Source organism: Cephus cinctus, unplaced genomic scaffold, assembly GCF_000341935.2.
Source record: "Cephus cinctus unplaced genomic scaffold, Ccin1 Ccin1_scaffold0255, whole genome shotgun sequence".
Taxonomy (NCBI): domain Eukaryota; kingdom Metazoa; phylum Arthropoda; class Insecta; order Hymenoptera; family Cephidae; genus Cephus; species Cephus cinctus.
In genome coordinates, this window is record NW_014332968.1 from 235,470 (window position 1) to 263,314 (window position 27,845).

The following is a 27,845-nucleotide window of genomic DNA, read 5'->3' on the forward strand; positions in this document are numbered from 1 at the left end:
ATTGGCGCACGGAGCAGCGAGGAAGGTACCTACTTGTTGATAGTATTCAGGTTGACAGAAGAACCCTGGGGCAACACGAGCGTCCTCGGCAAGGCAAACTAGAAGACCGCAGTGAGGACGACGCCAGAGCAATGGAAACGCGAATAATCAGAAGCAAACCTCGGTCTTAGAGAGAAGACGTTTCTTTCGCTTCTTTTTTTTTCCTTCGTCTTCTCTTCTTTCCTATCTCCTGATGTCAAGTCACTCGAAAGGATAATTAAAGGAGCCTTAACCTGGTCTCTACAGTCAGCTAGATGCTGTGGATTCTTCGTTCCCACTAACAATGCCGAATGAATTCGTAAGGAGTCGTCAGGACACTGTGCAATCGCGTTAATTATTTGACTCAAGCTTAATGGTCCACTTGGCCGTTACAAGTGCCAGAGATCCTCAACGTTGCTGAGGATGCTGACGAAAACGCAGGGATACATCTCGTTGCACTAATGAACTGAATGCGGTATTCGATGCTAAATGCAAGATCGATAAAGATAATTCTCTTGAAGTTTCAAAGAATAACTTGTTTCAAGAGTCAGTACGGCGAAGGCTCAGACCGCTTTACTGATAGTTCCTCGAGGCGAATACGCGATGACAGGAAGAATATCAGTGAATCGAATGCCAAGGGGCGAGTGACTCTTTTTAGCTGCCCTTTGTAGAGTGGCGAAGAAAAGCTTATTTCGCAAGACCAAAAAAAAATGATTTTTCACATTTTTTTTTTATGAAAACGCGTCTAGATATATTTGAATGAAACTTTTTGCATTTGAACTAGCATATATTGAAAATATAATCATAATTTTCTAATACAAATTATCGACTTTGCACAAGTTACACCGATCTCCGAGAGAGTCATAAAAAAAAAAGTGTTTTGTGGTCATCAAGATATCTTGAGAACAACGGAACCAATCGTTCTGAAATTTTAACTGCTTTTTCTCAACATCTTTTACTAGTACTTAATCGTTCGATTTTTGTTTGCGATCAATACTGTAGATTTTATAAGCGAAGAAATATGATTTTTTTCATATAAATCGAAACTTCTTTTCCTTAAACCCACCATTTTATAAAAACTTAAAATTTAACTTGTTCTTAGGATTCAATACTACAATAGTTTATAAACTGACTAAAACTTCTGTTTTTTTTTTTTGTTATATTTCAGATAATCCGGTTCGGAGATATCATGATATCCACAAAACGCCTTTTTTTGAATGACCTCCTCGAAAATCGGCTGTAACCATTGTAAAAATCAATATTTTTGTATAAAAAATTATGATTATATCTTCAATATATACTAATTCAAATGCAAAAAGTTTTATTCAAATATATCCATGAACGTCTACACAAAAATATCGTGAGAAATCGTTCTTTTTGTCCTTGTAACTAGGTATAACCCCTTGAGCACGACTACTCTCCCAGGAAACCCCCTTCCTAGTCTGCGGCCATAGCTGCTGTATACGGTGCTTTCATAATGATAGCTGCAAATGCTGCTTATTAATTGGCTGCCAGAGAGCTTAAATAACCTATACAAAATGGAAGAAAGGAATTGAATCTTCAGCTCTTGTTTTGATCGAGTAGACTATTCGAACAATTCGAACGCTTAGTAGGTTTAAATCGCAGTTTGACGGAATATGGCAACGTGATTGTGTATTTTGCACGTAATGTTAATGGAGAGACACGCGTAGTGAGAAGTATCTGAATGGATAGAATTTACGGAGCGCTGGCTCTGACAAAGAACGTCACTTTAGCGTCCTCCTCCGATTTTGATGAAACTCAATTATGTTGTAGCGCATGAAAATCTAAGAGACACGTGTTTTTGTTTGATCGGCGGAAAAACGGTTTTAGGGGGTGAAATCAACCCCCAAAGGTGGGCATGTCGATGGGTGCTAATGCAGTTTCACCTAGAAGGAATCGTCCGATTTCAATGAAACAAAAACTAATATGTTTCTCATCGCGAGTAATGTAACGTTCAACTAGACATTAAAAAAAATTGTCTCTTGAGGGGGTGAACCACCCCTTGATTATTACTTTTTTCACCCTATTTAAAAAACTTACGAATGGAATTCAATGAAATACGTACCATTTGAAAGAGGAAGGAAAATTAAAGTTTACATGTTTTTGCGTTTTTGCGGGATGTCACGTTTAAGGGGGTAAACCACCCCCTGCGTACCGATGCATGCATTCCCATATAGGACCGCATCTCGCGCAATTTAAAAGTGTAAATTAATTAAAAATATTCTTGTTACTGACAGTGGATAAACAGAAAGTGAAAATTAACGCTTCATCCGTAATTAAGCGGGTAAGTTTATTTAGAGTTTGAATATCAATTAATATAATAGTCCTCACACTCTGCACGCTTCCGCCTAGAGGTAAGTACGGTAGCTAGTTCACCATAGTACCAGTTTCTATTATTTTATATTTAAAATATATTTTATTAATAGTTAATATTTACCAATGTGAAGCGATATTTTTATTTGTATCCCGCGTCCATAAGACGAGACGTGAAGAACAAACGCGTGACGAGGCAGGAGAATTTTATTAATTTTCACTTATTGTTTATCCAATGTCAGTAACAAGAATATTTTAAATTAATTTACACTTTTAAATTGCGCGAGAAGTGGTCCTATATGGAAGTCCGTGCATCGGTATGCAGGGGGTAGGTACGGAGGGGGTAGTTTACCCCCTTAATTAGGGGTAATACCTTAATATTCACTTATTTTTTATCGATTGCCACTAACGAGAATATTTTAAATTAATTTACACTTTTAAATTGCGCGAGAAGTGGTCCTATATGGAAGTCCGTGCATCGGTATGCAGGGGGTAGGTACGGAGGGGGTAGTTTACCCCCTTAATTAGGGGTAATACCTTAATATTCACTTATTTTTTATCGATTGCCACTAACGAGAATATTTTAAATTAATTTACACTTTTAAATTGCACAAGAAGGGGTCCTATATGGGAATGCATGCATCGGTACGCAGGGGGTGGTTTACCCCCTTAAAAGTGACATCCCGCAAAAAAGCAAAAACATGTAAACTTTAATTTTCCTTCCTTTTTCAAATGGTACGTATTTCATTAAATTCCATTCGTAAGTTTTTTAAATACGGTGAAAAAAGTAATAATCGAGGGGTGGTTCACCCCCTCAAGAGACAATTTTTTTTAATGTCTAGTTGAACTTTACATTACTCGCGATGAGAAACATTTTAGTTTTTGTTTCATTGAAATCGGACGATTCATTCTAGGTGAAACTGTATTACCACCCCTCGACATGCCCAACTTTGGGGGTTGATTTCACCCCCTAAAACCGTTTTTCCGCCGATAAAAAAAAAACACGTATCTCTTAGATTTTCATGCGCTACAACATAATTGAGTTTCATCAAAATCGGAGGGGGACACTAAAGTGACGTTCCTTGTGAGTACCGCATAGGTGCTCTAGAGCATCGAGATGTGGCAAGAACGATTGTGTCACCGTATAACACGGCTAACTAGTTTATCGCCAGCCGAGTGATTGAAGAGGCTCTACCATGGACGTTGGCTGTGAATTGGAATCCCTCAATTTATTTATGAGGATCCAGCTCAATTTGAACGTATGAAGTAGACGGTAAAGCGATTTCGAAAGACGCATACCGGCACCCACGCTCGCAGCTGCTAAGTAGCGTCGTACCAAAATCTGAATATTTTGTGTGGAAATGGTAAAAATGACGAGGAGACGCAGGACGTTCAGAGAAGTTTGAGTGGAGAAACGTTCGTGATGTTCAAAAATTATCATATTCCAAGCCATTAGTTCGTTTCGGAGGAGTTGTCGAGTATTTGCAATTCACAATGAGTCTTACTTTGTTAGGCAATTGCTACCTACCTACGCCTGCGGCATTATTCAAATTGATAGGGAAGAGGAAGGATCATATTGAACGATGTCGTGTTCAACCTGAATGATGCGAAAGAGAAAGAGACTGTCCTAAGACAAGAGTTTTGTCTGAGAATATTACCCGAGCAAAAATTTAATCAGGTTGCCTGATGTTTCATCAAGACTGAATCGGGGATTAGTAAGATATGCCTGATAAGGCTCACCAGGTATTAGTCTGATCAGGACCTGATCTGGAGCTGATCTAACATCGATACGTCTTGCCTGATCAGGCAAACAGACCGTATTCTTTCGTAGAACATGCATTCTTTCCATTATTTTGAAGTTGAACTGATCAATCTGGAATCACGCCGATGTGGGGACTCAATAAGAGGGCTATTCGCTCAGATTTAAGTCTCTGAACTGTTCATTCTAGCTGTTCATCTCTTATTACTGTATATCTGGCATGATAATAATGAAAACAAATAAGACTGAAATCAGTAAAGGAAATAATGAAAAAAGACGGTCCCGTTTTATTATTCATAATTCGATAAGGCGTGAACGTCGTTCGTCAGGTTACTGATTCTTATGATATTCGCACTGATATATCTAATGGTTACGATAGTGTAGGCGGGTTTATGTTCAGATCGGAACACGTTCAAATCTGTTCCTGATTCGACTAACTCCGGGCTGTAACAGCTCTAGTAGAAATTTCCTAGTCGTTTGCCCGATAAAGAAAAAACCTCTGTACTGGGCTGAGACTAAGCATCCCCAATAATAGAAACGTAGCTAGTACTCACAATCAGTATGGCGTGCACCAATACGCCAAACTATTCATGTACATCACGATTCGCTCTTTCGTTACTACCCAAGCTTATCAGGGCTCGAACTAGGCGCGCGCCAGTACCATCAGATATAAACCTAAGTTTAGTTCAAACAGTTTCTTATCACAATGACAGTTTCTTTATAGGATCTCGTCAGTGTCCAGAGCAAAATTTATTCGAGTGCTCATTTACTATGACAATATGAATCGTAAAAGAAAATTATCCCGTCAAACGTGTGTGCTAAACTGGTAAATGCCTATGCCTAGACAAAATGATTGAGCTTGTGCTTGGAAAACGGACGGTCCAATAGCATATGACAACAATTGAACTTTAATTAAGCATTTGATATAATTATTGAAAATTCCAGATTTTTTTTATAGTCTTAATAAACACGTTTACGAATACTCCACAAAATTATGTTTGTAAGAATCAATTTCCCATACGTTGATTAACTTTTATATACAATGTAAGAGTTATATTTTCAGAATAATTAAATAAAATAACAATAAGCATCAACATGTATAAAGATACATGCCGAATGCAAAACTTGTTACTATTAAGGCACCATTATCATGTCAATATGCTTTTAAAAACTCTATTTAATATGTGAGAGCCATGATGCTTTCAGGTGAAGATATTCTTGGGAAGAAGACATTTAAGATATTCTGTACGAAATTGAGAAGAGAAAAGATTGGGAGACCAAGTGAAAGAGAATTATTGTACATGAACCAGAATGACGAGTGGTTAGAGAAGGATTCACGATTCAGCGGCGATACTTTATTTACTTCTCGGTAAAATGGTATTCGCGTATTCATGCAGGAATTATAGAGTAAGCCAGGAAAATGTTTGACTTCGAGGGTTCTAGGGGAATATGTAGAATCTTGATACGTTAACTAATCCGACAATCGATACAATATCGTACGTATGCATGTATATCAGTGTGCATGTCCATACACACCACATTGCTCTGATTTATTATTCAATCGGTGTACTCTGTTTACGATGCAAACGAATACAAGTCAGACTGCATATCGCTAAATAATGCCTCCTTTTTCGTTCTTTTATTTTTCCTCTCTTTCTCTCCTAGGGAATTTGGTATGATGGTTAAGAATTTACCTTATTTTTAGTAAGGTATCACAATGGTTCTGGCAGGAGTTTCTTCGAACTTGGGCGATAGGGCTCTTCGCGAAATGGAAAACTTGGAATCTCTTGGTCTTGGCAGAGTTTCAAGAGACGCGTTGACGCACTACGATTTCGCAAAGGAAGAAGCGTTCCGACTCTCGTACGTTGAATCTTTGGTTAAGGAAAGTGCATGGTCTGCTTAGTCCTCGCCCCCTTCCCGCTGCCCCTCCCTGGCGAATTATGATCAAAATGTAACCAACAACAAAAAGAGAGAATAAGTTGCAGCTAAGAGAAAGTCTTGTCTCTATTATTTCCAATGGTGGTTGCATTCGAGAAGAAGAGCCCGGATTGGGAATTTGGCAAAACGCCATAGAAAGTTAATTCGCCTCAGCCCCGAATTAATCTCCGCGTATAAATATCGCTCTGCTCTAGGAAACGTTGCTGATCTTACAATGTCTTAGAGCTCAAGAACCCGAGATCTGTGCCCAGCTACCGTGTATCTCTTAATTCTTCAGACTCACGACATTTTCAGACTTTAAGACATTCAGGCGAATCGCATCCCTTCTTGGTGTCAACCGCACATTGACACTGTTGGCACCAGATGGAACACCGTGAAAAAAAGAGATTTAAAAGAAACAGATTATTTGTCGAGCAACTTAATCGAATCATAAATCAATGAGCAAAATGACAAGAAACCTACATTGTACATAGAAATTTTCTTTACCAAGTCCAAGACCCGTCTAGGCCCCCACTAGGCCAGTATAGAACTATCTAGGACCTGGACGGGCCCCCGATTTTTATAATGGAATTTCTACCAGAGTTTTATAAACATGGCAAGTGATAAAACGTGTATTAAAATTTTGCCGCATCTTATGTAATAATGATTCGACCCGACAAGGAGAATGTAAGGAATAGAAAAACGACACTACCGATAGATAATGTCAGCGGAGTGATAGTGCCAGTGCTAGTGGATAAGTTTCACTGTGGCAGCGGCGGCGCGCATCCCGAGGGATTAATCATGGGGCATTATAGTGGCGCCGGCTCAAAAGCAACCAGGAACCGGAACGAGAACTCATGCAGCTCCAGGGCTCGCAAGCTAAAGGGTTCAATCGCATGCCTGCACTCACCTTACGCTTCCGCCCCTCTGTCACCATCCTATCTCCTCCTTGTTACTCCTGGTCCAAAATCTTCCAACACCTCCTTTCACCCTCCTCTAGTTTCATCTAACTGCTCCGACCACCTTAGACTCCAACCCCATCCGCTGTAACTCGCGTTAATGAGGGCATAAACGCCACATAATTTCAAAGTTCGAGACGAGTTAGGGTTGCTAAGACGCGACATACCGCCTATGATTGGATAGCGTTGCGACAAGCTTACAGCTGAGATCCTATGAGGATCGAGCGTCGCTTTTATGCCGAGCAGTTTGAGACTACCTTAGCGTGCAGGTAGTATAGGTATTCCCTACGCAGACCTTACTTGTGTGCAAAACAGTAAAAAACTTAAAATTAATCAACGTTGTCACTTACCGATTACACTATGTCAAGAAAGATCTAGAGTTCATAGAAACACTATTTCATTTTACTTGAATCTATAAATGGAGGCAAGGAAAGTAAAAATGAGTTGGCAGTTTCTTTGAAAAGTATATACCTCATTGCATCCTTCTGAATTTTCAGTCAATTCTTGGAGAAAGTCCTATTAACCTAATAACAGTAAATCAATTAAGAGAATTTTGCACTTGTAATTAACTTATTATTACTTATTATACTTTAAGAGACACCCGTAGCAAGATGTCTCATTGCCAATGCTGTTTTGCCAAAGGTAATAAATGGTTTTCCATTAATTTCCATTGATTTACTATACACTTCCCTTGGCAAATCATCATTGGCAATGGAACAATTTACTACAGGTCGTGGTTTCGGTGTAGCTGAATAGGACTCCTTTTTTAGGCCACGAAGAATTCTCTATTTTTTAACTAATAATTATAATTATGCCGCATTACAGCACGAGCCATGGCGATAAATCTATAATTAACGCATTAAAGTGCTCGAGGACTCCATCAAGTCCTTATTAACGGTTGACCAAGGAGAGTCTTGACAGCATCTTAGCCAATCAGAACCCAAAGGCACTGCCCTCGTGCGCTTTACTGTGGACTTTAACCGCCTACCCTGGCGCCTCCTCTTATCCGATAGCAGTTTCTCCTACAGAGATACCGTAGTGACTTAACTATGAACGGACAACATTTTAACAAATTAAACGGACTCTTTCACGTTTTAAAACAATAAAGAAGTGACCCATAGGAAATTAGAAATAGCGAATACAACACAGCGGCTTAAACAATAAATGTTCAATCGATTACGTCCGTACTAATAACGAATGTGAAAAGAAATATCTGCGACTGTCCAACGGTATTCAAATGTCAGAGCACATGACTTAACCCGGATAACATTCTTCAGGGCTAACGCCCGAAAATCTCGTACTTAGAGACACAGAAGTTCCTTTACCGAGGCAATGTATCACGTAACACTTAATTAATTTTACGAATCGACCCAATGTGCAACTCACTTTCGCACGGCATTGCCAAAAACTGCCGAAATGCATTAGAGGGCCGTTTTATGAGTATCAGCGAAGTGAACGCGGCTATGATTGGTACTCGACATTCGACACCTGACACCTAGCGTCCGATGAACATTGAGCAATGAGTGACCGCTACAGCTCACTCGATTCGCTGCACTCGTTAAAATACTTTTTGATGCAGGTGGATAGATTTGCAGAGTCTTTCGCACGGGCTAATGACACCCGATGCAGCCTAATGCAGGTCGATTGGCTCATTGCAAAATAATCTTCGTGCAAAGAGCCATAAGCTAAAGAGAACAGATTTTCTCTCGTTCCATTTGCACGTTAGTAGAGCCAGTATACAGGGTGCATCACGAATCGTGATCAGTAAAGATTACTTTGTTATTAGCAGTCCAATCGAAAATGTTTTTATCAGCTTTTGCATGGTTTCAAGAGAGCTTTAACGCGATAGTGAAAAATTACTGGTCAACTCTGTTTTTTAATGTTTTCTCAAGGTTACCTTGAATTTTTTGCAACTGAACATATAATTTTTTTACGCCTGTCTGTTAGAGGATTTCAAGATGAATTCGGCACATGTAAGGACATGACATTTTTTTCATCTGATTCGAAAGAAAATTAAAAAACTTTGTATCACAAGGAGAATCACAGCTACGCCGTTATTACGCATCCAATGTTGTTGACAAGTCAAAATTACTTACCGATCTTACTCCATTAGATTACTTTTTGTGGGGTACATTAAAAGACAAAGTTTATACAGATGCTCCAACAACACCGGAAGATATGCGACGAAGGATTGCGGATGCATGCTCAACCATCAGTGTAGAGGCCATAAAGAATGTAAAACAATCTTTTGTTCACCGTCTACGAGAGTGCATTGTAGCTCGTGGACACCATTTTAAACATTGCTACAATTAAGATTGGTAAATTTTGACTTGTCAACAACATTGGTTGCGTAATAACGGCGTAGCTGTGATTCTCCTTGTGATACAAAGTTTTTTAATTTTCTTTCGAATCAGATGAAAAAAATGTCATGTCCTTACATGTGCCGAATTCATAACGGCGTAGCTGTGATTCTCCTTGTGATACAAATTTTTTTAATTTTCTTTCGAACCAGATGAAAACAATGTCATGTCTTTACATGTGCCGAATTCGTCTTGAAATCCTCTACCAGACAGGCTTAAAAAATTTGTATGTTCAGTTGCAAAAAAATTCAAATTAACCTTGAAAAAACATTAAAAAACAGAGTTGACCAGTAATTTTCCACTATCACGTTAAAGCTCTCTTGAAACCATGCAAAAGCTGATAAAAACATTTTCGATCAAGCTGCTAATAACAAAGTAATCTCTACTGATCACGATTCGTGATGCACCCTGTATAAACAAAATAAGTATTAAGCGAAGTATGAATCTTATGTTGGCATGGTTCTCGGATACTTCTTATCGGTGTAAAACTTATCGGATTTCGGTTCGCGTTAGATATGTGATCCAAAATCTCAGCGAGTAGGCGTACTCGTGTAATTAAGCCGCATGAGATTTGCATAGGATCCGACAGATAGTGCGCGAGCTTCCCGGCTCTCTTGCGAACCTTGAGAAGAAGCTAAGGTTAGTAGTGCTGGCAGAGAGTGTTAATTCGTTTTTGTGATCGTGCTATCTCGCCCTCGTTTGCAAACTGCTCCACGGTTCGCTGGTAACTCCACTTGCATTCTAAGAACGTGCAATGTCGAAAAAATTCATCCCACTTTGACAGGACCAATGTTTTTATTTCATTAAGAAATTGTGCTCTCGCTCAGGGGAACGTTAGGGTATAACTTTAAATTTGGGATGAAAGCTCACTACTCTGGCATTCTGAGGAGCATCAGCGAAGTTTGTATCCCCTAGAAAGATTAATGTATGTTTCGCATGCCGGTATGCGGTAAAATCTCACCTAAGCTATTTATATGCTGAATAATTGGAGTAAAGATATAGACAAAAGTTAAATCCCAGACCGAATAAATTGATAATTTTCACTGTATTCCAGTGGAACTAACCGTTCGTCTGAAACAGAAGCTTGATTAACGTTCAATCGTGATAGTAGTTACACTGCTTGGTCTAGCCTAAATAATTATCTGCTATTTGGTGCACGACATTATATCACCCTCTATCAATGTAGACAGCAGGATAAAGTCGAACGTCCTTACAATAAATATTTCGCCATCACGTTACATTCGTCTAACATTATATTTTCTCGCGTGACCCTCTATGAATATCCCCGAGCCTTCTCGGCAGAAAGTTCAACGAGTTGATCAGCAATAACGTCTTCATAGTCAAAAAGTTGCGTCTTCTCACGAAAACGAATTACGCAATGTGTGTTTACTTGTGATATATTCAAGGATATTTCCTATTGCATCTAGAACCTTTTCTGCTTTTACGTTTTAGAGCAAATTATAATTTTTCACCAGCGTCCTAAACTTTTAAATTCCCAATTTATTCCGCTTCAGAATTTATATATTCCTATCTGCAAACAATTAATAGCGACTTTCTATCCTCACAGGTTGAATCGATATTGAACGATACGCAGGCGAGGTGTCCGGGTATTAAAAGAATCGCCGTTGACAGTGAGGAACGCTTAACGGGTGCGAACGACAAGTAAATAGTCGAGCAAATAGTCAGACACTCGCGAAAAGATAGGCAAGCAGGTAGGGAGATAGGGTGAACCATTGGTCAGAGGTAGTAAGAGTGGACGAACACGACCTAGGTTACGAGTGAAATCGCTAGGGTATTTTAAAAGTCCATTCACGTAACGTACAATATAGTAAATCGGGCAAAGAGTAATGCCTTGCTCGTAAATAACATGACAGATGTTCGACGGAGGCACGGCTGGCGTGCACACGCTAAATCTCGACAGAGATCGATACTCCTAACTGCGAGCAGCGAACAACCAACGGTGAACGGTGACTCTAGTGGATCGATTGATCTTCCGGCTCCTTTATCCCATTCTTTCTCTCCATTTTCCGGCTCTATTATACAAGCAAGTCTGACTAATATCTAATTAACGGTTTCATAATTTTTATGAAAATGACGTAAAGAATATGTCGATATGAATGTTTAAAATGATAGCTATAGGCATCCGAAACAACGTAGAACGAATAACATGTAATCATCAGAGGTGAGAGTAAGTCGCAATCCACAGAGCTAAAGTTGTACTTCCTACTACTGTAGCCATTCTCATAGTTTATTAATAGAACGATGTTCGAGAAAGGTTCACCGAAGCATAGAGGCTTCATGAAATACTACTCGTAAGCTGCCTGAAATTCTACTCGCTATCTCTAGTCTTAGTCACGTGTGCAATATATGTGATAAGGTTGATAACGCACTTCTATTTACAATTCAATGTGGTAAGCAGTAGTTCTAAGGAAATGAAGGGAATGGACAGACTGAACAGTAGGAGGAGGTGGAGGGTGGCAAAGAACAGCGACACACAACAAAGGGTACGAAAGGTTAACAAAGGGTATGCAACACGGCGAGCCTAACTGAAACAAATGTCCATAGTTGCCGAAGCAGTTACGGGACATTGTAATGGTGTCAACTTTGTCCATTAACCATCAATTTCACACGGAGCGTTAGCTAACTGTGCCAAGGCATATACCTTTACTGTTGCTAAATCTAATCATATTGCAATTATTGCCTTCCACGTATGTTGAGTTAGTTGTGTATTTTTTGACAAACCGAACCGACATTTCTAATGCCAAAATGTATGAAGGGAGAGTTGAACTTACTTTTCTATATGTGAATATATCACACGAACGAGAGCCGGAAGCGAAGGAAATTTTCATCCAAACATGTCATTACAGAAAGCAATGTTACTAAATTGATTATAGCAATTTGAAGCCTTCCGACAAAAAGACTTTTCCTGCGTAGCCTGATTTTTGAAACATTGCTTAAAAATATATAAAACAGAAGTGAATATCGACAGTGGCAGCCTAGAGCCGTGTCATGGCGCCATGACAATAACTTTGCCATTCCCTATCCAACACTTATCACACTGATGCACAGAACCGCCGACGAAAATCGAAAGAAGGCGCGCGCAGGCAAAGCTTCATGCGTATTAACTTTACACTTTGGCCTGGGAATTTCTACCGTACAACGAATTTCGAGATTTTTGGGTACGCATATGGGGAGCTATCAATGCGCTTCTTGCCTTGCATGGAACTTCAATCTTTCACCACAGTGAGCGCTAGTAGTAGCACTTCTAGCAGAGATGAGTAAGGAGATTGCCAATAGGCCTGTTTTTGGTGGTATCAATTTTACTCTGGTTTCGGCGCGCCGCCTTAGCGGAGGGCCCTCGAAGCAGTTTCATGTTTTTGATTGGTCGAGTGTATATAGTAATACTACGCGTGAGAATCTGGAGCTGTGTTTTGGCGCGTCGACGCGCCACCTGAACGAGACTCTCGAACTAGTTCCATGTTTTTGATTGGTCGAATGAATTCGTGTGTTCCTCGAGATCCACGATTTTGAACCAGGTGAACACTCGAATAGGGAGACTTGTATCCCTTTCTTACTGCATATTACATAAACCGTAGTAATGAGGTAGTAAATTCTGCCGATGTTAAATCCCTTAATATCCATATGAAGCTTTGTAAATAATAGAGTGAGCAAATAAAACTTTAAACAAACCCTTGAAAGTGGGTAACTACAGAAATATAAATTTCCCAAGTTGTATAACACAATGGCTCGGTAGCACACGTGCTTGGTGCTGGATTAACTTACGAGAGACTCGAGTTCGGAACTCACGTCTGATCCCTTTTTTTTTTCTTAATTATCAACAATGTTTATTAGTTCACCTAGTTAACTTAAGATTCATTAAATATATGATTATATTAGTCTACAAATATTGTATTATATTACATCGTACACATGCAATAAATTGGTACATGAATCAGCAAGTGTTTCTTCTTCCCGAAAGCCTACCTGTGACAAACACCTATGTTACGCTGTTTCATGTTTTAATAGCATAAATAATATTCAGACGGATAAAGAAGGCATTACGAAAAATTACCAAAAACAAACATGCACTTATAAATCTCGGGCATAAAAATATCTAATGATGAGCATATAAAAATGAACCAATTATTTTCTATAGTGAGATGAAAAAAATAATGTAGCTGGTTAGGGATTTTTTTTTCATTTAATTTTTACCATTCAAGGCTATGTAAAGATAACATTTTTAATACATCTAATTATCAGAAAATTATGTCGTGGTATAATTTTAATTCTGAATTATTTTTCACATCAGAATATACTGATAATTCGGGATATTCAAAATACAATTATCTTTCCGTAGGCTTGAATAAAAAAAATTTACTAAATTGAATCAGGCTACTCAAAAATGTATGAAACTAACAATTTCTAAGAATATACTGATAATTCGGGATATTCAAAATACAATTATCTTTCCGTAGGCTTGAATAAAAAAAATTTACTAAATTGAATCAGGCTACTCAAAAATGTATGAAACTAAAAATTTCTGAACAGATACACTATTTGTCTCATCTCACCATACATATGTATGAAATAATTATGTTGGTTTTTTACGCTTTTCATTTTTTTACCCGATATTAATAAATGCAATTTTTTGGGACATTTTGCTTCCTTATAGAGGAAGCTATGTGAAGGTGGAAAATTTTCCTGTCGAGAGTTTCATGTCACCATGTTCAGAATGTGCCAAAACGTCGAGAAAACACGTTTGGAGAAAATGTCCGGATGCATGTGTGTGTGTGTGTGTAATGGCCTCCCAAAATTTAAACGTGTAAAAAACGTATCCCAACTGTGTTCATTTAATTGCCATCAGGTCATCTTCGACGTATCTTGTAGCTTCCTTGTCCTTTGATTCTCTGCTTGTACCTTAGCGATCTTCTCCTTTGCATCGCGTCTGATTGCGTTTCACTCTTCTTCGAACATCTTTACCCATTCCTCTTCGATCATTTCGTAAGTTAAAGGGAGACTAACCAGTGCTCCGAAACGGTACCGCACTTAACTATTTCTGGACAACATCCAGATGCTTGTACCATTCCTCGTATTCTGGTGCAGACGACTTTGTCAAACGAGAAATTACCGTCCTGTCGACTCTTTCTACCTGCCCGTTAGCTCTCGGTACTCCAGTCGTAATTAGCACATATTCAATGTTTTCTTTCTCACAATAATCGATGAACATATTCGAGGTAAAGGCTGTATCTCGATCAGAGATGACTTTTCGGGGATTGCCACACACCCTGGTCTATTTCCTGTACATATATGTCTATCATTTCCGTGGCGCACGTACACCTAGTCGTGTACAACCACACGAACTTATTGAACGCATTCACTCCCGCAAACACATGACGACATGACAGTATAAGTTTTCGTGGACGTTATAAGCCCGAGGTGATCTTTTTGGTAAGTATAGAAAGGAGCACTTCCTTTATTTATTGCATTTAACCAACCTTCCTGTTTTTCTTGTTCACTCTCGGCTGAGATTCAGTCAACGCAATTTCATAGAACATTCTCAACCTTCTCTCGCATACCCTTAAACCAATAATCGCTCCGGGTCAATGCCACAGTCTTACTGATTCCAAAGTGACCGCGCTCATGGGCCTGTTTAACAGCAATTGCATCATTCTCGGAACAACAAATAGGAGCTCATCGTTTATATTCTTGTAGAACAAGTCATTTCACAATTTATAACCACCGGCTTTGCCATCTCGTATCGCTTCAAACATACTTTCCAACTGTTCATCTTCGCGTTGCGCTCTTTTAAGTATAGAAATCATCCCATTTACACTTTCATCCACAAGAATTTACGCATGGCCAGGGATTCCGACTTAACACATCTACATGCAACATATTTTTCCCGGTTCGTTCTACTATTTTATACTGGAACTCTTTAAGAAGAAGGGCTCATCTGGCCACTCGCAATACAAAGGTCTCTCTTATATTCATAGTCATCGCAAACGCTTGACAGTCCATATTAAACAGTTATACCCTGAATTTTTTCAGCGCTCTAACAATAGCAAGGACCTCGAGCTCGTAGCTCGTGTATTATTCCTCAGCTGTTCTCATTTCACCACTGGCATAGTACGCGAGATAGAATTTGTTATCGCTAAAATCTTTTTGCATTAAAATCATTCCATATCCGAATCATGGTGCATCAGTGTGCAACTCTGTTTTCGCACCTGGCCGTGCAACCTCAATATTAGCTTGCCAGTTAGTGCGAACTTTAATTTCTCAAGTGCTTCATTTTGTTGTGGTTCAAATTGGATCTTCACGCCTGCTTTTAATAGATTCGTGAGAGGTCAAGCTCTTATCGAGTATAGCGATATGAACTTTCTGAAACACCCGGTCGATCCTCAAAAGCTTTGCACGTCCTTGACACTCTCGGGTTTCCGAAATTTATCTACAGCTTCCGTTTTATGTTGAAATAATCGAACGGTTCCCTTCTCGGCAATATGTCCCAAGTACTCAATTCTGCTCTTCAGGAATCTACATTTCTTCCAGTCGATTATCAGTCTGACTTGCTACTTCTAGGACTCGCTTCAATCGTGTAATTGTTTCTTCGTAGTTGACTGCTGGAGTAATCATTTATCAATGTATGTTATCACGACCTTTTCCGCGATAAGATTTTTAAATGCTGCATTGATATATCTTTCAAACACCGCCGGTGGATTACATAAACCGAAGAACACTTTCAGAAACTCGTACTCACCATTGGGAGTCACGAATTATGTGTACTTTTGACTCTCTTCGTCAATTGTTACATGAAAGAATTCATTTTTAAGATCTATCAGACTGTAAATCGCGATGTCTTGAAGAATATCTAACTGATCGTCGATTAGAGGAAGAGAAAAGCGGTCCCTAATGATCTTTTTATTTAAAGCTCTGAAATCTACACAAAATCTCTAGCCATACATCCGTAAGATCCTCTATTTCCTTTCTTTCATATGGGAATAATCTTCGCGATTGCGAGCAAACTGGAACTTCGTCTTTAAGGATGACTTTCATTGTCACGTCCACTTCAGAGTTTTTCTCAGGTTTCTTATTCGATATTATTTTCTCGATTTCTTCGCGCTAATGAGCATCGGGTATATAAGATAGATCTAGTTTAGTCATTTCTTTTATAACTTTAATTTGAAAGATCTTCGGAATACATGAGTCTTCGGAAAGTGTTCTCTCGATTCTTTCTACTTTGACCTGACTGGCTCTCACACCTAAATCTATTAAATTAAGGAAATCAGCTCTGTTTCAATATCACGCCCGAAACAACATAAAATCTTATCGAGTAGCTTTCATCGTTAATCATAACATCAGTCGCAATTCACCCAGGATTTCGAGCCCTCGCGATCCCATACCGTCAAACTTTGCAACAGTGTATCACAAGCGCAGTGAACCTATTTTTACATACTAACGAACGTCTCATTTGGTTAATTTTTTAAAAAGTTATGATCATTTGAAAAAAAAAACGGCGAACCATTCGCATATCTCAGCCATCTCCTTAACATCGTCCAGTCAACGCATTACACTCATAAGGTCATCTCCACTGAACTCATCCAGGGACTCTTCAACGTTTCCAATCGTTAACATCGCGCGTGGAACGCATTCTCGTCCTCGTCGGATAACTGCCGTCGCACGGGCTTCATCCTCGATAGATTCGTCGTTTTCGTTGTTGTCTTCTTCTTCCTCTTCGACAGCTTCGTCGTCTTCATCATTTTCGTCATATTCTTCGTCAGCATGTGCACCATGTTCCCGCTGTTCCAGAGTCAGCGCGACCATTAATGGAGCTAATAGGTCTCGTTTCTTTCCTGCCAATCTGAGGCATTGTCTTTTGAACTCGGCTTTAAGGTCAGAAATGTTCATCCGAGCTACCTGCTCGTGTGTGCCTGCTACTGTTTGTTCGTAATCCGCCATAATTTTTTCCTTTTCAAATTAGTCTTTACTGCAATCACTTAGCTTTTCATTTGTCAATCATCGATGACTGTCGCTGAGGTATAGTGAATTACCAAACGAATTTATTAATTAAGTATTGCGTACATAGAGTCCAGATCTTCCGCCCTAGACACGTCTGTCTCATTCGTTATTCAGTCCAACACTGCTCGTACTCCTCTCAACAAGTCATAGAATTCTATCCTTAACAAAACAGATTGACTTAACCTAAATATTTCCGTTACGTGTTTCCTAACGTCCTTTATCTCAGGATCCGTTCCCGATACTACAACGTTAGTAGGGTACGCATACACTCGACTATAGAGCGACGTACGGAGCTCGCTACAGACCACTATCTCCTTCCGTATCTTTACAAAACAATATATCATCACATAAGATAATTCGAAATAATTTAACCGATATTCCAGTCTCGAAAACAATTTATTTTATTAATTTACGAATTGTTGAAAATATCAACACAATTGTTGTATACAAAGTTGTATTGGCTAAATGAAAGGCATGGCTTGAACCTTCAATTTTTCAAACGCTTACATGACGTGACATTCCATACAAATACGAAACAAAACCATGTCTCAAGAGATTTTCCTAAAGTTGATTATTAGTCAAGTGTACGCGTACTCGATTTATTCTTAAAGTCGATTTCCTTAAAAATGAAGCTTCGTAGAGAAAAAAATTTCTTCTGAAATTTCGATTTACTTCTCCAGGAGAAATCAGCTCCTTCCCGCTTGTACCATGTACTTCTCCCCGCTCTGTATCGACCGCCGAGCACGCTTCGATGATTCAAGAACATGAACAAGATCGTGCTGATTTATAGGGAGATTGATCAGATTCGGAAATGGGCATTCGAATATAACATCCATTACTCACATTTGGATAGACTGCTATCCATATTAAGAAGATGATGGAATCCAGATCTACCTGTATCATCGAAACCCTTGTTGTGTTCTACACGGGTGTGCAAAACGTATCCGAAAAATTCGTTATAGAACGAAAGGAAGGCGAATGTGAAGGAAAGACGAGTGAATTTGTTTACTTTCGTTTTGCGAGAAATTGTTTTTTAATGAATGATATACATAGAATTCATCGAAATTGAAATACTATTGTTATGATGTTAGGCGAACGACCTAAACTTTGATGATCGCCCAGTATCCTCAGTTAATCTCGTAATGATCACTTTATATCTCGCGCCGAACGTATTTGCTAAATGATAGCGCTATAGGAAAGGTACCTCTCGCCGTTGAATTAATGCCCTGTCCTGTCCGATAAACGGCGAATCGTGGCTCCTTTTGCCAATTGTCGCTGGAGACATACATATCGGACGGACAGAAGCACGAGACATAGGCTACCATAGCCTACAGGTAGATAGCAAAGAAATTTATAGAGAATCGTACGTATTATATATATATAGTAAGGGCTATGTTATAAATATACGAGTATATAACTAATTGTATTAAAAGAACGATTAAGAGGAGCACGCTAAAGGGAAAGAAGGATCTACAAGTTCATACATACTATCATCATTAGCAACCTGTGCCACGTGACTACTTGTTCAAACTCCGCGAACAATGACAACCCAAATCAATCGAAGTGTATATTACAAGGTATTTCGGCGAATGTAAAAAATGGATTTATGAGTGTGATTGTATGTGTGTCTATAGTGGTAATATTCTACCTACTGTTAATAATCCTATGCAAAATGAACAGGAGAATTTCCTGCCTCGATTGATTAAATGTATAATATTAACAATTAGGTTGATTTGTCAGATTATATTTTCTGTTTTAATCGTATAAATATCTTGCTATGTTATTCTCATTATAATAATTAATTTGATGTTCATTTTGTACTGCAAGATATATGTATACAATAATTGTAACGGAATATAACAATCTCCTATTTGTACACGATATTCATTTTGTTTACACATAACAAAGTTAGGCATAATTAAATGATTTATGATTATGTGCAAATTTTCTTTCCCTAAGGCGTACTATCATAAATTATGAAAGATTTAAAAAACAGACATGTCTTGAAGACCGATTTAAATACGCGATGAACACAGATAAGCACCGAGATTCCGATAACTATAGTCATTAAGTAAGAATTCAATTAGCCGAAATAAAAAGTCCTAAAGTTTAATTCGGATTAAATCAAATTATTAAACATAACAGTACTTTTGATAGCCACATTCCTATTCTTGAGTTACAGTATAAAGGAATCACTCTAACGAAAAATCATCCTGCTCGAGATCCCAAAGACGTTATAATTATGCGCGAAAACGGAGAGTCAGGCGCTCAATATTTACGTATCTATACAGTCATACTATCTTGACAATTCGGATATTGTATGATAAACCATCATCAACTAGAGAAACATTTTCATGCCTTCAATTGATTGATAGAAAAATGATAATTTTAGCTATCGCTAAGAATGCAGGAGAATAGAAGAGACTTTAGGTTTTACTTTACTTTCATCTATGAAAAGTACCCTTCTGAATTTATACATACATTCATTCGAATCCCATACGATTCCATTCCACCATTCAATAGCTTTGTTCGTCTTGCTAACACTTGCTACACTTTTTAAAAAGTGCAAGTTCTCATAAGTTGGCTTAAAATATGATCCAATGACAGCTTGCATTGTTTTTAAGTATAGGTAACGTGAATAACGCTAATATTAACAGTCATTTTGAACATTACTATTCACTTTATCAGTTATTCTATTGTTCGAACACATTCGCTCAATGCACGTACGAACGCCAACCAATAGAAACATTATAATTACGCGAAGCTAAGCGACCATTGGTCGAGCGGCTTTTCAACGTTCTCGTGCAAACGTGCATCGAGGCCTCAATGGTACGTGCTGGCACAGAGGTCCTATCTTCCAGAAATACTATCATACATATATTTCATCTTAGCGTACATTACGCCAAGTGATTAACTATCATTATATTCATTATCAACATATGGACTGTGACTGTATACTGCGTGAAGGTAATTGCAATGTTTTTATTCGCAATTTGATGGAAGTTATACAGAATTAATGTTATATACTCAACTAGAATCAAAGATTACAACATTTTCTAGGCTGCAAGAAAAAACAATGCTATTGCCCTAGTAGAAATTTCCTTTAAAGACCGTAAAAGAATTCGATCACATTCAAGGTTTATGTGTGTCATATTGGTAAATGTTTTGGCAATACTTAGGAATAACGTTTGAGTTCGTGCTTGTGAAACGTACGGTCTGATGGTGGACGTAAACAATTAGACTTACATTTTTTCGATATAAGTAATAGAAAACATTTTAATATAACAGTTGGTTTATTTATTGATAAATCAAGATATTTTTCTAAATATTACCAGATATTTTTTAAGTATTCCATAAAATTGTGTTCGTAACGCTTAGTCTGTCACACATTGATTGAGGCTTATAAACAATATAAAAATTATATTTTCAGAGAAATTCTGCAGAACTTACGACACTCAGATATAAAAATAGTGATAATTATCAGTTGTAACTGAAGAAATATTTATGAATTGGGTCGATGGCCCAGTGGTTAGAGTATTATATCTCCTATTTAAAGCATCCCGAAAATCAAAGGTTCAAACCCTGCTCACGACAGTACGGCTTCTAAATCAAACTTAATCCACCTTTTTTTTAAATATTATTTTAAACGTACATTTAGACCATTATGTCAATTAAATATTTCATGTTTTTGTTTAATGAATATCAAAAGAGTTTAAATAATTTTCTGTATCAATCGTACATGGCCACATAAGTAGTCAGAAACTGACATGACAAAAGTGTCTATGACCTAGATGGCTTGACATAGCCAGTGGCTAAGCAGGGCATGCGTTACGATTCTGGTAGGGTGCTAGGAAGTTTTCCTAAGGAGCGCCTAGACAGAAGTAAGGAAAACTAGCTTGTACCCGGATAGGGTCCATATACAATTTCTGCTAGGAAATTTTATGTTTCTGTTCTAGCAAATATTTACGTTATTGTATGCAAATCACGTGTCACTTATTAAACATTATATTGCTTACAAACTCAAAAATCACTTGATGCACAATTTCATATAAAGTAATAAAATTGTGTTTTTTTTTAAATACAAATTACAATTTTTGGTGTAGAATAAAGATCATTTAATGACCATATCAAACTTCAGCATGGCCCAACAAATTAAAAACACTTTTTAATGTATTTTCTTACGAAAATATGTTTTGCAAAACCAACCCTTAATTGTTATACGTCAGAGTGACAAAATTTCTTCACTAATTCATTTAATAACGCACATGCGTCTTCAGGAAATTAGATCGGAATATGTGCTTTCTTCTGCGACTGCAAGAACTTCAACTTTAACCCGTATCTTCTGGTTCCGAACCCGTAATACGTGCTTTGGGATCTCGCGGATTCATTGGCCAATTTTCTGGGGTCTGACTTCTCACTCTCGACTAATAGAAAAAGCGCTTTCTGTTTTATTCATTTCCTGTACTTCTTGGCAGCTAAGATGTCGCGTATGCTCGAGGATGAGAGAGTAACGAGATAAAAGAGTAGTTGAGTAGAAGAAGAACGGCAGGGTAATTTCATTAGTAAGTTAATCAGAGATGTTAAGCTGCCAGAGGTTGGGCGGCTGGCAGGCGGAGGGGGCAAGCATGCAACGCTGTAGAAGAGGAGGTCACAGACCGCGACATCGAGTGCTGGCCAAGACGCGATAATGTCTCGTAACAGATGTCGTTAATGGGGTGGTAACAGGCGATCGATCCTCAAAGTGATTGAGAGACCTCGACATCTACGGCGCCTCGAGACCTCTCAAGACCTCCCAAGACCTCCCAAGACCTTCCAAGACCTAACGAGCAAGACATTGAAAGACTGATAGTTTAAAACTATTTAGTATAGTGTAACTCGTTAGCCATTAGAATATGTGATGCTCCGCAAGACTTACCAGAAAAGATTCTCTCCATCTTTCTATCTTTGTATCTTTGTCTGTGTACCATACGAACAACGCAATGATAATATCAACGAGCAGGAACAAATGGACACAAATCAACCCGTATCGGTAGGGCATTACGGCCATATATGTATGTATATTTTGTGGGGACACTAAAATTATATAAGAGAATTATACATTTCTCTCTGTTGTATTTTCTTGGCTGTAAAAGTATTCTCGGTTACGATACTACGAAACGACATTTTATCGTGAAGTCAGAATGCGTGCGAATATAAAAATTCAAAATGTCTAGAACGGCTAGCGTCAGGAAATTTAAAGTTTTGACGGCTTGTTTAGGTTGGCGTAAATAATGAAGAACGATAAAGTCAGAATTTGTGCGTCCCACATTGCGATTTTCCACTACAAAGGGCTTTAAAAAGAAGGTAGTCATTTTCTAGGCTTTGGGTAATTCTAGAAGCAGCAAATCCTCGCACTATTCAGCATACGAGTAGTGCACTCGGATTTCATGGATTTGTCTGTATAGCAGTGAAATTTTTACGTTTTTCGCAAAAAACAAATTCCTAACGCTTGAGCCTTGAGATAAGCCGTATGAGAATAATATGCAACGATTCAAGACAAATAAATTGGCTGCTGGCTGCTCACAAATGTTTAGATAACCAATAAGCTGTGTATCCGGTACCGCAATGTAAACCGTGCGATTAGTCTCTCAGCGCTGGCTTCTCTGCTCCACTAGCTTTAATAAGTCGAAAAGCTACATCAAAGTGTTAGTTGAGATAATCATAAATATTCAAGAATCTTAAAAATACTTAATACCGACTATTTGGTCTATTTAAAAATGTACCAACAAAGGAAGATCAAGGAAAAACTATTGGGGCAAACAGATTTGCCATAAGGTACGATTGCTAGAATCAAGTGGTCGCATCTTATGCATTCGCTGTTGTAAATAAAATTTCTACATATCCCACACAACACAGACATCCTAAAGACATCATTAAGTTGTCTCAAGGACAACTTCGACGTCTAAGACCTCTTTTAGTTATCTCAAAGATGACTCTAGGACTTTTGTGTTGTCTGGGATTATTTTCCAAGAAATTCCTCAAAATCATTTGATAACAATAGTTTTCTTCGCCGTAGCGTCCACCAATATCACCCGTATTTGTCCACGTATGCAATTAATTAATTCAACTCATTCTCCTCCGGACGTCAGCAGACATAGACACATCCTAGTGTATTTCAACTTTTTGTTCAATAAGTGGCAAGTTATATTTTGTCATCGAAAATCATTTCAGAATCTCATACTTTTCACTTTCACCTTGAATCATGTAAAGCATACTTCATATATTATTTCATGCGATAGCGGTATTCAGTTAACTTTGCATTAATAGGAACATTCTGTTCTTATGAAAATCTATTAATATTTTTTTGAAAATTAGCATTGCCCAGTCTCGAAATTGCGAAAGCATTAACTCGAAACAAAGCACACGGTGTTTGGTAAAAGCACTAGACTAGTTAGAATAAAGTATCCCGAGCGCGACAGGCGGTACCTTTTTTTTTGTGGCTGCCTGAGCGATGTCCCTTATATTCTTGAGCAAGATGTACTGGCATGAAACGATTTTAGAAATCTTTTATTAAACTCTATAATGTAAAAAATGTGTGAAGTTTGCCAGTTGTATATAATTTTCCGATTTTAGATTTTTTTTTTTTAAATGAGTCACCGACGACCGCACAACTGACGATGTGCAGTGTTGTCATCGATCCCACTGCGCAAATTGACCTGATTCTAATATGAGATCAAACTTATCTCACATCTTTTGATAATATATTCTTGCGAAAAACTTTGGCGCTTCCAAGCACGATACTGTAGGATCCGTGGATAAATATGAGGATTGGACAGAGTCTCGAACTCGACTGTTCCGCTCGCTTGGCGAATGCTCTGACCACTAAGTTATCTAGACTCCTTGTACTATTCCCCCGAAGAGTCTTGTTGGGGGGGGGGGCTCCACCAGACAGGGGGGCCCACAGTCCTAAAATACTTGGGTTTCTGAAATCCGCTGAGTCCGCTACATAGTTTGTATTTTAGATCGCATGATGATTAACATGAGAAATCTGCAATCGGACGACGAACGTGAGCTTTTTCCATATGCTTATGTATTAATGTTTAATTTTTTAAAGTGACAATTATTAAAATGTCCCTAACGAAACCTGAGCTTTTTTTAATCCGATTCTACGTGATGAAATTGTACTATGTCAAAAGATTATTAATTTTTGAAGACTATCATCGTATGCACGGAATACCTTAAAGATACTTACATGCACGTCAAATGAACTAGTGGTACTAGACGAATTACTCGGGAAACCAGATTCATCATTGGCCAGAATCGGGATAACTTTTTTCGTGAAGACCAAATGTTTAAGTCCCTTCCTGTAATTTTAGACGCAAATATACTGTGCTAAGTTTTCAGATTTTTCAGCATGTACCTCCTTGAATTCACAAATAATAATGCATTCTTACATTTAGAAGTTAATTTTTCGTACCTAATGAAGAAGATGGTTACAACTCAATATTAGAAGATTGAATAACCCGCACGTGATATAAGGAATGGTCAAGGTTTGCATTACTTTGTGTCCTTCATTTATGCCGAAATAGAAGGCGTTTATTATCATCTGCAATGCATGTACCTGCGTGAAGTTGGAAAGGCAGACAAGCAATCATACAAATTTATCCGTCTGTATGACGGCAGTTCACGGTGCAAGCGTGCACCTTGTACATACACGATACACGCGGCACATGCTCAACTGCCATCCGTCACACCCTTTACTTGTCATTCGCCATTCGCCATTCACACCAAATTAGAAAGGAACCTTATTCTACAATTCATTAACCGATAGGACTACCGATCCAACAATTTATCGATATTACTCACAACCATTGGCAACAAGCTCGATAATGAGTACTTAATATCAATAAATAGATCCCTTACTTCCTTCTATTTTATGTTGACGTTCACTTCTGAGATCCTCAAAGATATATCACAAGGGCAAGGAAGCAGGTATAGATAAGCAACGCAAAGGGCTTTTACGATTAACCGGGGCTTGCATGGAGCAAATACAGGTACCTAGCTATATTCGCACAAACGAAAGTGAAGCGCAGCACGCTGTTAAGTTTGTAATGTACTTAAAAAAGCCAGAGTAGATGTTGTTGATCTTACTTCGACGATTCGCGTACGCCAGAATTCGGTTGAACTAATGCCTAACGTTGGATTATTTTATTGACACTACTCGATACTGACAGGTGTTTTCTTTTATAGACATAACCAGACGAAACATTTGTGAACGTCATGCATTCGTCATCGAACAAAGTGTCTATGTGCACACCATTAAATTTCCTCCAAAAAATTCCAAATCAACGGCTACACCTGCGAAAATAAAATGTATAGGGGTATCAAGTTCCTTATATATGTAGACGGCCTTGGAACATTTGCAATGCAACGATCGCCTCCCTACCGAGGTAAAGGGTATCAGCAGGCAAGTTAGGACAGGGAAGCATCACCTTCGACTGACTTGCCTGAACCCGCGTGGTATAAATGAGGACGAGGTACAGAGGTACTCTACGAAAAAATAATTGTTGCATGCCAGAAATCCGGAAGTGTCAAGTAAGAAATACGTAATAATTTCTTACACAAAAGATAGTTTCAAGATAATACAAAATCCACGATGGTTTCAAACAGTTGCCGCGGAAGTCTAACTAGCTCAAGGTCCCTTAAAGTTACTGGAGAAGTGCAGACTGAGGTAGCGAAGTAGTATGCGAGATGTGAACAGCCAAGTTAACCGAACTTGTTCCACTTACGCAAAATAAGCATCACTCTAAGGAAGCATCGCGAAGCAATCCTACAACAATACACTAGCGCAAACAGATAGCAAATCCTCGAAAGAGGTGCAACAGGCCCTACAGGAAAGCAGGACAGGTAGTTCGACATTCCATAATCTGCCAGTGCAGAACTACAATACGAGAACTACTAAATTTAGTAAAATTGAAAAGTCTAGAAAGGAAAAGAAATACACTATGCAAAGTACTAAAATATTCGGCCTGATATGGTACGCTACACTGGTAAGAATGTTCGGAAATTTCCAACATGTTTAATATACAACGTCATATGAAACGTTGAAACTAGGTACATTAAATTAGACTTCATGTACCTTGCATTGGAAACTAAATAATTTAGTCTTGAATTCAATGGCTGTATATTGAAATTGATGTATAATAGATCAGACTGAAAATTAACCATAAAAGTAATCCATGCATATTTTTACATTTTTCGTATAATTTAATTGTAAATTATCAGAGGTATCTTTGATAACTAGAAGAAAGTATTGAACATTTTCTCAATGCTCTTATAAAACTTACGATACAATTATACTATCTGTAACTATGGAAGCCATTCAGAATCTATTTGAAATTTTGATATAACTTAAATAAATATTAACGGCAGATCCGTCTTTAATAATTTCAAATCAGAATCGAAGAATCTTTTTTATGTTTTTTAAAAGTTTGAGATATGTGTAAAAAATGTATATTAAATTTGTGAACCGTCTATAGAAATCTGAAATGTATACAATATGCAATTAAAAATCAGTAATAGCAAGTATCTGAGAAGTTTCTTGAAAAAAGTCGTCAGATTCATGAAGTATGCCTCATAGGTACATCGAATAACGAAAATAGTTGGACAGCTTAATATTTTCCATTTTTCGCCGTATAAGTTGACGATTTATGAATAGAAAGAGAAATGCAATTGACTACAAAATTAGTTTTTGAAAAATTATATTAAGGATTGAGTCTAGATTACGGACGTCAAATACTTTGTTTACTTGGTAAATTGAAAAATACATTTCTTTTCAATTATCCAAATATTTTTTTTAACGAAAATAGTAATTCATTTAATGGTGGTTTAGTTAGTAACATTAAAAATTAAATCGAATTTTGTTTACATTTTTTTGACACCTATGTAAATAACCTAACAAAATGTAATATATCGGACTACGTTAATTTTCAAATTTTATCTTCCAGTTAATTATCGAAATTTACCCACTGTAGAGCAAATTAATTTACAGGAGCAAATTAATTTTTAAATTATATTTTTCAATTTATTTCTTTAGAAACACCAACTGTTGTGTGAATTAAATACACTACGGTCAATTAATTTCTTAATTTGCCACTTTTCTAAATTAAATTCTTTCTAAAAAATGATTTTACAACATTCCAAAGAAGAATCGGCCAGTAACCGAGCAAGAGAGAACGAAACAAGGGTAGATACAACGAGAACAAAAGTTCAGTTTTTTCCGTGGAGCACTTCGCTTAGGCATCTAAACGTCTAATTGCGACATTAACCAAATGATTATAGTTTTAATAGCTCTGAAGAAAAGGGGGTCCTCGAACAAGTGCAAACGCTTAGCACTCCCGAGAACTCTACATTTAAAGACGTATTACGCACTACGGACGAGATGGTGTTAGTTGATGACGCGTTTCGTCTTCGTGAAATTTTTACAAAGACTTCCGATTCAGCATC

General features: G+C 37.9%; 1 protein-coding gene across 6 annotated transcripts in view; it reads right to left on the minus strand.

Annotated features, from left to right (window-relative positions):
* Positions 1-27,845, minus strand: part of LOC107265923 — a 199,863-nt gene that overhangs the window by 141,164 nt on the left and 30,854 nt on the right. For 3 of the 6 annotated variants that reach the window (XM_015735850.2, XM_025083184.1, XM_025083183.1), the window contains one exon: positions 6,939-7,072. The exons of 2 other annotated variants lie outside the window; for them this stretch is intronic. In XM_015735850.2, the coding sequence (XP_015591336.1) occupies positions 6,939-6,965 (27 nt within the window). In that variant the 5' untranslated portion in view covers positions 6,966-7,072. Of the gene's footprint in view, positions 1-6,938; positions 7,073-23,825; positions 24,191-27,845 lie in introns of those variants that run through there. One more of the 6 variants, XM_015735853.2, reaches the window with a different exon arrangement.